This window comes from Baudoinia panamericana, assembly GCF_000338955.1.
Source record: "Baudoinia panamericana UAMH 10762 unplaced genomic scaffold BAUCOscaffold_11, whole genome shotgun sequence".
Classification (NCBI taxonomy): Eukaryota; Fungi; Ascomycota; class Dothideomycetes; order Mycosphaerellales; family Teratosphaeriaceae; genus Baudoinia; species Baudoinia panamericana.
This window is the reverse complement of record NW_006911267.1, coordinates 1,126,470-1,137,041: the sequence shown is the minus strand read 5'-3', so window position 1 is coordinate 1,137,041 and position 10,572 is coordinate 1,126,470. Positions and strand designations below refer to the sequence as shown.

The 10,572-nt window shown below is 55.7% G+C and overlaps 5 protein-coding genes across 5 annotated transcripts; 2 read left to right on the top strand and 3 right to left on the bottom strand.

The window, feature by feature from the left end:
• Positions 1-680: 680 nt before the first annotated feature.
• On the bottom strand, positions 681-1,472 carry BAUCODRAFT_37394 (uncharacterized protein). Its single transcript, XM_007681110.1, has one exon. It carries the CDS (start codon positions 1,005-1,007, stop codon positions 783-785), a length of 225 nt encoding a protein of 74 aa, XP_007679300.1. The 5' UTR covers positions 1,008-1,472; the 3' UTR covers positions 681-782.
• Positions 1,473-1,801: 329 nt separating this feature from the next.
• Positions 1,802-2,053, bottom strand: BAUCODRAFT_125515 (uncharacterized protein; the record flags this gene model as incomplete). The annotated part of the gene is made up of 1 exon (XM_007681529.1): positions 1,802-2,053. The coding sequence occupies one exon, from the start codon at positions 2,051-2,053 to the stop codon at positions 1,802-1,804; it is 252 nt and encodes an 83-aa protein (XP_007679719.1).
• Positions 2,054-3,122: 1,069 nt separating this feature from the next.
• On the top strand, positions 3,123-5,237 carry BAUCODRAFT_114209 (uncharacterized protein). Its single transcript, XM_007681528.1, has 2 exons — positions 3,123-4,939; positions 5,007-5,237. Exons 1-2 carry the CDS (start codon positions 3,172-3,174, stop codon positions 5,180-5,182), a joined length of 1,944 nt encoding a protein of 647 aa, XP_007679718.1. The 5' UTR covers positions 3,123-3,171; the 3' UTR covers positions 5,183-5,237.
• A 690-nt stretch (positions 5,238-5,927) lies between these two features.
• BAUCODRAFT_150956 (uncharacterized protein) lies at positions 5,928-8,810 on the top strand (the record flags this gene model as incomplete). Its single annotated transcript, XM_007681527.1, has 3 exons — positions 5,928-6,171; positions 6,241-8,662; positions 8,729-8,810. 3 exons carry the CDS (start codon positions 5,928-5,930, stop codon positions 8,808-8,810), a joined length of 2,748 nt encoding a protein of 915 aa, XP_007679717.1.
• A 557-nt stretch (positions 8,811-9,367) lies between these two features.
• On the bottom strand, positions 9,368-10,551 carry BAUCODRAFT_125512 (uncharacterized protein; the record flags this gene model as incomplete). Its single annotated transcript, XM_007681526.1, has 2 exons — positions 9,368-10,187; positions 10,241-10,551. 2 exons carry the CDS (start codon positions 10,549-10,551, stop codon positions 9,368-9,370), a joined length of 1,131 nt encoding a protein of 376 aa, XP_007679716.1.
• Between the last annotated feature and the right edge of the window lie 21 nt (positions 10,552-10,572).

Genomic DNA, 10,572 nt, shown 5'->3' with positions numbered 1-10,572 from the left:
AACGGAAAACGCTCACTGGCTCGAACATCAGTCAGCTTCGCTTTGACGGGAGGCTCCGAGCTTGCTGTCGTTAGTCGGAGATTGTGCGACTTCAGGAGAGGTAGTAGACGGTCGGGGGTTGTGAAGAGAGCGAACGTGGTCCGCCCCCGTCCGCCACGGTGTCTCGAATAGTATAACGGCAAAGTCAACAGCTCACAAACAGATATTGCTGCGTTCCTCAAAGACGTCTATGCGCTCCGACAGAGTTTATCCCGCAGGGTTGAAGCGTTAGGCGCCTAAGAACGTCGTTGTCAAGACAGGCGCAGTGGGTAAACATTCTCATCGCTACCTCCTAAGCGGAGTCCATGGGGTCGGCGGCTCTTCGGGTAAACTGGAAAGATATCACATTACCACTGCCAACACTATTCACTCAGAGAAATAGGTATGATAAGAACCAAGAGGTACACTTGAAGCACTGCTCGCGCGTTCAATCGACGGCGCTGCTGTGGATAGCAATCTTCCCTTTCACGTGGCTTGGCGTCCGTTAGGAACGACAAGTACGGAGTCGACTCCGGACCTGCAGCTAGCACTAGCGCTACACTTGAAGATCTCCATTCCTCTTGCTCTGTCCCTGCTGCAGGTTTTTGATCGATACATGGACCTACACCAACACTGTCATGATTCTCGTGACGTGGTTAATGTTACGCTCAGCTGGTCCTACGTTCGAGATTGTGCGGATACCGTCAGGGATGCTGAGGGGCGATGTATTCCAGCGGTAACGATATATTACGGTCACGGTGATGCTAATGTGTTCCCCCAGGATTGTGAGACCACATGCAGCGGGCTTCGCAGAAACTAGCGAGTTCACAATGCTTGAACTTGCCGGACGGTTTCGGTCCACTGAGACCGCTCGGATGCTCTTCGGTAGAGGAGGACGTAACCAATACAATGCGATAGCAAGGTGTATCGGTTCGGAAGGTAGCTGCGAATACCACGCAAAGGTACTCAGAGCTTGCTCTCTTACTCATCTACGGCTACCCCCTGCAGGATCTTCCCTTTTGAAGCGTCACGGTACTGCGTCTCTCGAGCAAGAACCTGGGCGATAAGAGTCACCGCTGCCAACACTGCCGGCGAGCGTCTTTGCACTCATCCCGCGACTGACCAGTCACCTTGGTCTTCACGTCCAAACAACGTCGCGCTGGACCGTTTGACCATATGAGCCAAGACCTGGGCTGGGTATAATGCATCTGCTCAGTCGTCCCATTCGCAACCTCGCCTATGAAGGTCGTGTCACTGGCGGAACAGCATATGCACCGGATGCCAAACGGGCAGCGCTCTCATACTGAAATGGACATATGTGGCTAGATTCAAGATGTGTATGAACTCATTGTTCCCCACGTGTGCGTGTCGGCAGCTCCTTCGGAAGAACAATCTAAGAACATAGTCTCCTCGCAGTCAATACGAATCTCGGAAGTAGTTGCGAAACCCAGAGCAAGGTGCACTGAGATTACATGTATTTTCTCATGTGTATTTCCTAGATGACCTTCCCCTTCGACACTGCAGCTGCCGATCAAAGACTGTGACGTGACCGCCAGGACTGCGAATGTCTACCCAAATAGAGCGAATGCGTTCCTCTGGCTACAAGAGGAAAATGACCCTTATGCTGGAGCCCTTCTTAAGACGCTTCTCCACCGCCATGTCCACGTCAAGGCCAGCTGCCTGCGTTGCGAAAACTGCACAATATCACTAACCCGCGTTGACAAGACAGTATTCCATGTCATTCGTAGAAGACCAACGTTTCAAAGCATCGGAAAAGTGACGCCTACCAAGGCAAGTCCAAATACAGCGAGGGTTGTGTAGTAGCGTTTGGAGGGGCAGTCGAAACCAGCGTGACGAAGCGCCTGCCGGCTGACACCGAAACGAACTTGCTTGATGTCGAGGATGAGGATGGACCGTCAGATCCAGGGATCCGGACTGAACTAAGCACGTCAGTCTGACCAGTGTGAAGCCATTGCTTGCGAGCAGGCAGGCAGTTCCATCTTGATGGAGTGGTTCTCGGGTACAGAGCACACATCCAGCCGTCCCATCAACGTCAGTGCAAAGGGCTCTTGACGCGACCCCGAGATTGATTGACGCGGGACCTGCGATGCAGTGGTTTTCTGCGGACACAGTCACTCCGCCAACCGGATCCGCGCTTAGGAACGCTGAGCTCATGATAAAACGATTGAGGTCCGTTTAATATAGTCTGGCAAATACCAGACATATTTTAGAAGGTGCACGACAAGAGGTCGCGAACGCTTGCCCGCGTACGGTTTAGGCGCCTGTAAACCGATACCTTCAAGTCTGCAGTAGAGTCGGGACCAACAGTCATGTTCGGACTTACGTTCATCATGTTTACACTATCGCTCCGCGATATCACTGTTAGTTTGATGTGTGAAGCGAGCCATCGTCCTGGGATACTGCGTGGCCTGGGACATTGTTGGAATGTACCAATGTGGGGGCTTTGCCGCTGGGGAGGAATGCAGCAATGATCTCCGGTAGCAGCGCCATCAATTCGGTTCGCGATCAGCTACGCGGTGCTGAAATTCGAGTGCTCAACGTGGGTGAAGTGACGAGGTAATGGATGTAGATGAGAGACAGATCCCAAAGTAGAACTTGGGCTTGGTGGCGCTGTGGTCTGGTATCGAACCTTACTTCGATACGGCGGGGAAGTGCAGTCCATCTCAACTTGTGCACTGCTTGTCAGATTCAATGCTCGGCATAACAAGTGAGCAGTAGCAACGCCGTCTGCGCGGAAGCAACTGCCTATAGCTCAGACTTGCTGACGCAGCACATCGTGCAGCGGATCCAAACGACCGATAGAAGCACGCCGAGCACTGCAATGTTGTTGGTGCCAAGTGTTAGTCCGGCGCATATTGTGTTATGGCGATGGTGTTCATGGAACTCGGAACAGACAGGAAGTTTGAGTAAGAGAGCGATGCCGGCAACAGAGCCGAGGTATGAGATCCAATTCGAGCCAATGACAGCTCGACCAGCCCAGCCAGATCTGCGGGCCACATGCAGCACTTAGCAGCGAGAAGAAGCTCCACGCTACGCCATCGACTTCTTGTCTCCAACGCCTCGCCTCCGTGTCTTCACACTCCCACAGACACTGCCGGCAGGGCGTCCATACCACCCACTCACCACTCCATCATGTTGTCGTCGACAATGCGGCGCTTCGCTGCTCCACGCACCCTCGCCCGCCAGCTGCAGCAACAGCGAAGCTTCTCCCGCACAACTTCCGCACAAAAGATCATCACCCCCAATGGACCATTAAGAGCGAAGGAGGCGTCACCCTTCATCGCCAACAAATACCCTGTCATCGACCATGAGTACGATGCCATCGTCGTCGGCGCCGGTGGATCCGGGCTGCGAGCGGCATTCGGTTTGGCGGAGGCGGGTTTCAACACGGCATGCATATCCAAGCTTTTTCCTACACGATCACACACTGTCGCCGCTCAGGGTGGCATCAATGCCGCTCTCGGTAACATGCACCCGGACGACTGGCGGTGGCACATGTACGATACGGTCAAGGGAAGCGATTGGCTTGGAGACCAGGATGCCATCCATTACATGACGAGAGAGGCGCCGCAGTCTGTCATTGAGCTCGAGAACTACGGCTGCCCCTTCTCACGAACAGAGGACGGACGCATCTACCAACGTGCTTTCGGTGGTCAATCACAGGACTTTGGCCATGGCGGCCAGGCATACCGATGCTGCGCCGCCGCAGACCGAACCGGCCACGCTCTTCTCCACACTCTCTACGGTCAAAGCTTACGGCACAATACCAACTACTTCATCGAATTCTTCGCCATTGACCTGATCATGGAGGACGGTGAGTGCAAGGGTGTCGTAGCTTACAACCAGGAAGACGGCACGCTCCACCGTTTCCGTGCTCACAACACTGTCCTCGCCACCGGCGGTTACGGCCGTGCCTACTTCTCCTGCACTTCCGCACACACTTGCACCGGTGACGGTATGGCCATGGTCGCTCGTGCCGGTCTACCGAACCAGGACATGGAGTTTGTTCAGTTCCACCCTACCGGTATCTACGGCGCCGGCTGCCTCATTACCGAAGGCTCGCGTGGTGAGGGTGGTTACCTTCTCAACAGCGAAGGCGAACGGTTCATGGAGCGCTACGCTCCCACAGCCAAGGATCTCGCCTCCCGTGACGTCGTCTCTCGTTCTATGACTATGGAGATCCGCGAAGGCCGTGGTGTCGGCCCCGACAAGGACCACATCTACCTGCAACTCTCCCACCTGCCTCCCGAGATCCTGCACGAGCGTCTCCCAGGTATCTCCGAGACGGCCTCCATCTTCGCCGGTGTCGACGTCCGCAAGCAGCCCATTCCCGTCCTGCCCACTGTCCACTACAACATGGGCGGTATCCCAACCAAGTACACTGGCGAAGTCATCACCGTAGACAAGGAGGGCAAGGACACCGTCGTGCCCGGCCTCTTCGCCTGCGGTGAAGCCGCCTGTGTCTCCGTGCACGGCGCCAACCGTCTCGGCGCCAACTCCCTTCTCGATCTTGTCGTCTTCGGTCGTGCCGTTTCACACACCATCCGCGACCGCTTCTCACCAGGCCAAGCACACCCAGAGATCTCGGCAGATGCTGGCGCAGAATCCATCGCCGCCGTCGACCACGTGCGCACGGCGGACGGCCCGAAGAGCACCCACGATATCCGCTCCGCCATGCAGAAGGTGATGCAGACGGATGTGTCGGTCTTCCGGACGCAGGAGTCGCTGGACGAGGGTGTCAAGCGGATCAACGACGTCGATGCGTCGTGGAAGCAAGTCGGCACCAAGGACCGCAGCATGATCTGGAACAGTGATCTTGTGGAGACGCTTGAGCTGCGGAACCTGTTGACTTGTGCCGTGCAGACGGCTGAGGCGGCGGCGAATAGGAAGGAGTCGAGAGGTATGCCTTGCGTCTTCATCCTTCCATCCCCTGCAGTAGCAATAACCGAGTACTAACTTGATGACAGGCGCACACGCCCGCGAAGATTACCCAGACCGCGACGACAAGAACTGGATGAAGCACACGCTTACCTGGCAGAAGGAGGCGCAGGCCAAGACGGAGATTGGCTACCGCGCGGTGGAGATGAATACGCTGGATGAGAATGAGTGTAAGGCTGTTCCGCCGTTTGCGCGGAAGTACTAATCTGGTGAATGCTCCTGTTCAGGAGGCGGAGGAGAAGGAGAGAGCACTGGCGAGGAGAGCTGTTCATCGTGTGGAGTCTGTGTTGGATGTGTGTAGATATCATGAAGCGTTTCCGAACTTGTCCCAAAGTAAAGTATCGCATTGTTAAGACACTATGGATCGTGCATATCTCATCCACGTGAGCGTGCCTTCTTCCGCGGCACTGCCGTGAACGCCAAGGCTGTAGGATTCCTGCCCTGCTCCGCCTCATCTCTGCCACGGCTCTGCACTACTGGCGCCATGGCTGCTTCACCTATGCCGCTCTCGTGCAACACGAGATTTATTTCGCCCAAGCTTCTCTGGCGCAATCCTTCACGAGCTAGGTGCAGCCGCAGTCCGCGGGTAGTGGTCTCAGCCTTTGTGAGAACCTCACCTTGGAATCTCTTATACAGCTACTACGTGCCGGCTTGGCCTTCATCATGGTAGGTCGCGTAGATGGACATGGCCTGATCATTTGTTCTGTCATTCACATTATGTTACTGCCTGTATTGCGCTTTCCTTCTTCCGCTTCTTGAACTGCTTCGCTGTGACGGGACGGGACTGCGTAGGGAGCAGGAAGAGCAGGGCAGAGCAAGAGCAGTTCAGCTGGGCACGACTACCTCTAGTAACATTCGTCTGGCCGTTTGGAACGCCTGGCCACAAAAACCAACCGTGGAGACGCACGCCTATCGACAGCACACCACGAGTGTGCCATCTCTAGCTCAACATGTCTACCACAACACCCGAAGCAATCTCTTTGACGCCGAGCGAGTCGGCAGCCCTCTCGGCCGCCTTTCCGAGCGCAACAGGCAGTATAACCTTCTCCGATCTGGCACAATATGGCAACATGTCTAGCAAGCAATTCGATCTAGCGGCTTATTCGCTGAACTATTCTCAAACAGGCTGTTACAGACCTGGCGCGCTTCCGGTTGCATTGGCGCAGAACGACACCTGCTCGCTTGGGTTCCATTGTACGTGCGACGCTAGGTTAGATGGAGACGCTATAGGAACAAGATGCTGATTGGTGAAATGGTGCATAGGCCCGGCATCCAGCGATCAAAATCCACCACAATACTGCCACCCCTACGAAATCTGCCAAGTCATCCGAGCTACTAAGGGTACTTGCAACCCGCAGGGTGTCTACGAGCCCAAAATCTGCGCTAACGGCCACTACTGTCCACCCGGCGGTAAGCAAGAGCTCCCATGTCCCAAGGGCACATACTGCCCCAGCGGCTCCTACAAGCCGCGCGACTGCGACTTCGGAGCGATCTGCCCCGCGGTCAGTGTCAGGCAGGTGGTGACTGTGCCGGTGGGTGTCATGGTTGCGATCGACTTCGCGCTCGCGATTATCGTCGCGATTGGCTTTGCGATTTCGAAGTGGAGGAAGAGTAAGCCGAAGAAGTATACGACGCTGGATACGGGCGATGCCGATAAGGACGACATCGAGCTGTTAGCTGCTCAGGGAGGGTTAGGTAGGACGCCCTCTCCGCGGCTGTCGGTGTCTACGCCTCAGCCGACGCCTCCGTTACCGCGCCCGACGTCGACGCACACACGGCGGGCGAGTGGGAGAGTGGATCATATGGATGGCAATATTTCCGACGATGAGCTGGACGAGGATGACACTCTTTTCGAAGACGACTTGCACAATTCGCCGGACATGCAGCGCTTCATCCGGAGCATGTCGCGGACGATCGAGACACAAACGATCGGTCTCAGCTTCGATTTCGAAGGCCTAAGTTTCCAGACGAAGAGCGGCAAGAAGATCCTCCAAGATGTGACGGGCACCATGCCACGAGGCTCTTGTTGGGGTGTGATGGGAGGCTCGGGAGCTGGCAAGAGTACGTTCCTGAACGTGCTCATGGGTAAGGTGCACGCGACGGGCGGCACTATCAAGATCAACGGCTGGACCAAGGACATGAGCAAGTACAAAAAGTTGATCGGATACGTGCCGCAGGACGATATCGTGTTTCCGGAGCTTACCGTGCGGGAGAACATCCTGCATTCTGCACGAGTCCGGTTACCTGCGAGCTGGCGGGACAAGGCGATACAGGATCATGTTGACTCTTTGATTGCGTGTTTGCAACTCACGCATGTGCAGCACTCGCGGGTTGGAGATGCGACGAGGCCTGTCATCTCGGGTGGGCAGAGGAAGAGAGTCAACATTGGCATGGAGTTGGCCAGTGGACCGATGGCCATCTTTCTGGACGAACCTACTTCTGGTCTGGATGCCACAAGTGCGGCCACCATTATGCGGTTGTTGCGAGCGATCAGCAGGCTGGGCGTGACCACCATCGCGATCATCCATCAGCCTCGTGAGCAGATCTTCTACGGCTTCGATTCACTGCTCCTGCTCTCTCAAGGTCGGAGTGTCTACAGTGGGCCGACAGATGACGTGCAAGGCTATTTCGAGGGTCTAGGCTTTGCCTTTCCACAGCGAGCCAACCCGGCAGATACCCTGATCGACATCATCACGGGCGATGGTGCACAGTACACTTTGGGTGCTGGGAAGCGTGAGACGGATGTGAAGACGCTGATTGAAGAGTGGAGGAGTCGAGGGCAGTACGGCTCACATTCTAGGCACTTATCTGTGGGCCTCGACGGGCACCAAGCGAGACGCAACCGGCGAACGAGCAATCAAAGCATCAACAGCACAGTCGAGCAGGAAGAATCACTTCGCAGGACAATGAAGAACCGCGGCGCGACATGGCCGGCGCAAGCCTTCTACTGCTGGAAGCGCGCCATGACGCAGCAAGTCCGCAACGCGACGTCCTTCTTCTTCGAGATCGGCGTTGGCGGGCTCGCAGGTTTGATCATCGGCCTTTCCGCCTTTGCCAGCAACGGCCACCTCTTTCAGGGTATCTACCATCCCCCCTTCACCCTACTAAGCTCCGCGGTCGACTACTCGAGCACGCCTCAACTTGCGCTTTTGGGAGCCATGGCCATCGGTCTCGCAGCCAGCGCGCCAGGCTTCTGGGTTTTCGGCGAGGAGAAATTGATGTACTACCGTGAAACTGCTTCGGGCCACTCGCGCTCTGCATATTATGTCGGCAAACTCTTGAGCACGCTCATCCGCATCGGTCTGAGTAGTCTACACTTCACCGTTTTCCTCGGCATCCTCGCCACCCCACTCATCAGCTTCTCGCACATGTACGCCGCGAACCTCATGTACTTCTGGTGTATTTACGGCCTGGCTTCGGTCGTCAGTATGCTCGTCAAGCGGGAAGACGGACCGTTGTTGGCTGTGCTGGCGAGCTTGGTGATTGGGGTGCTGGGTGGTGTCAGCCCGCCATTGAGCAAAGTGAAGAGTTGGCATATGGAGTGGTTCTGGAGGCTGAGCCCTGGTGTCTGGTTCACGGAGGCGTATGTTACGGACAATTGGAGCCCGATGGCGTATTTGTACCAGACGGACTTAGCGAGTCGTGCGATAGGTTTTACGCTGGGGCAGTATTCGTTGGATATTGGGTGAGTCGGATTGCCGAAATCCGCATTATCATGAGCGGCAACGCTAACCGGTGGTACTTCGTACAGGCTGCTGTTTCTGATTGGGGCGATATACCGGGTCATCGCTTATTTGGCACTTATACTGGTGCATAGGGATAAGCAACGGTGAGCGGCATACATGAGAGGAACTTACCAACATCTTGACCCATTATCTCGGCACACAAAACCGCAAGCAGTATGTTGACAGCGGCTGTGATGCAGCACAAGCGGACAAGGTGGTCACCAGACGCGCGCGGAGAGACGGTCACGTCCGTTGAAATCAGCCCCTATTAGAGATCCGGAGAAAAGGCTCGGCAGCAGGTGAGCAATTGTGTAAGTCTGCCTTCGGTTCATGCGAAACTGACGACTTTCAGAACATCTACGCCAATGGCGCCGCTGCTACAACTCTTCCGTCGTCGAAGTAGGGCGTCAGGGCGGTGATGGGCACGCCAAGGCCGAAGCCTATCTAACGTTTTCAACCCCGTTGATGAGGTGAACACGACGACCAGGCTCAAGCTTTTTGACGAACAGGTTGGACCCGCTCTGCGTAGCAGCACAGCAACACTGCCATGGATGGGTTGAGGTCGAGGCTCGTTGACGTGAGGCGGTCCGAAGAAGCCCTCTCTGTCTGACTAAACAGATCCGAGGTCTCGATCGGAAGACATAGCAATTAGAATGCTCAGACAGCTACCCCAACAAGATCCGTCGAAACTCCTTGAAAGCTAGCACGTTCGCGACAATGTTCATCCCACTGACAGGATCAGCTTGCGATGCAGTCTTGGCCATCACAATGTTGTTCTTCACGTCAACCATCAGCTGCTGGCCATGGATTCCAATCGCTATCAGCGTCGCAGTCTCGCTGTCCGCGTACCAGCACGATCGGTAAGCGACGCTGGAGTAGTTGCCATAAAACATCGGCGCGAACGCCCCTTTCGACCACAATGCCTTGTCGCCACCATTCAGCATGTCATCAATCCATCCGGGAGGGACGATACCGCGGCCACCCTCTGCCACAAGTTGACCAAGGCGCGCCAGATCACGCACGGTCGCACAAAGGCCGCCTGCGTTTCTGGGACTGCCTTCGGAGTCAACCGTCAGCAAAGCATCGCTCTCCGCGCCCAGTGGCTGCCATAAGAGCTCAGTAATCAGTTCCGCTAACTTCCTGCCTGACGCTCTTTCAAGAGCCCAGCCCAGCAGATCTGTGTTGAGGGAGCAGTAGTTGAAGGCCGATCCTGGACCAGTGGTAGGGGCCTCGACCGTACTAAGGAAATGGTGCAAGGTTAACGCCTTAGCGTCCGGCGGTAATGGAGCCCAGCCTGCTGCACCGCGGTACTCGGGGATGTTGTCGTTGTACTTGATGCCGGAGCTCATGTCGAGGCATTGCTGGACGGTCACGTCATCGAAGATGCTGCTGGCTTCCGGTACGTATTGCTTGATGGGTGCGTTCAGGTCGATCACGCCCTTTTCTGACAGTATGCCGGTTATGAGCCCTGTCACCGACTTGGTACTGAAATCGTATCAGCCAGCTGGGCTATCATTGGTGTCAACCGGGACACGTACATTGACATGAGTATGTGCTTCGTTGTCCCCGTGTTGCCGTGGTCATAGTGCTCGTAGCCCACGGTACCCTTATGCAGCACAACAATGCCATCGGTGCTGGTGTGTTGCAGGTACGACGATAGCGACAATATGGGTATCTGCAACAGACGGATCTTGAAGTCGTTGAATGACTTTTTCTCGTCCTCAAACGCCTTCGGCTGTTTGGACGCTTTGATCGCTTCCGTCAAAATGATCTTGTCGACGTTCGCGAAGCCCCATTGACTGTGAGGCGCATCTCTCCAGTTGCCGAGGGTTGCTTGGGCTTCTGCCATGGCTACCAGACCAACGTTACT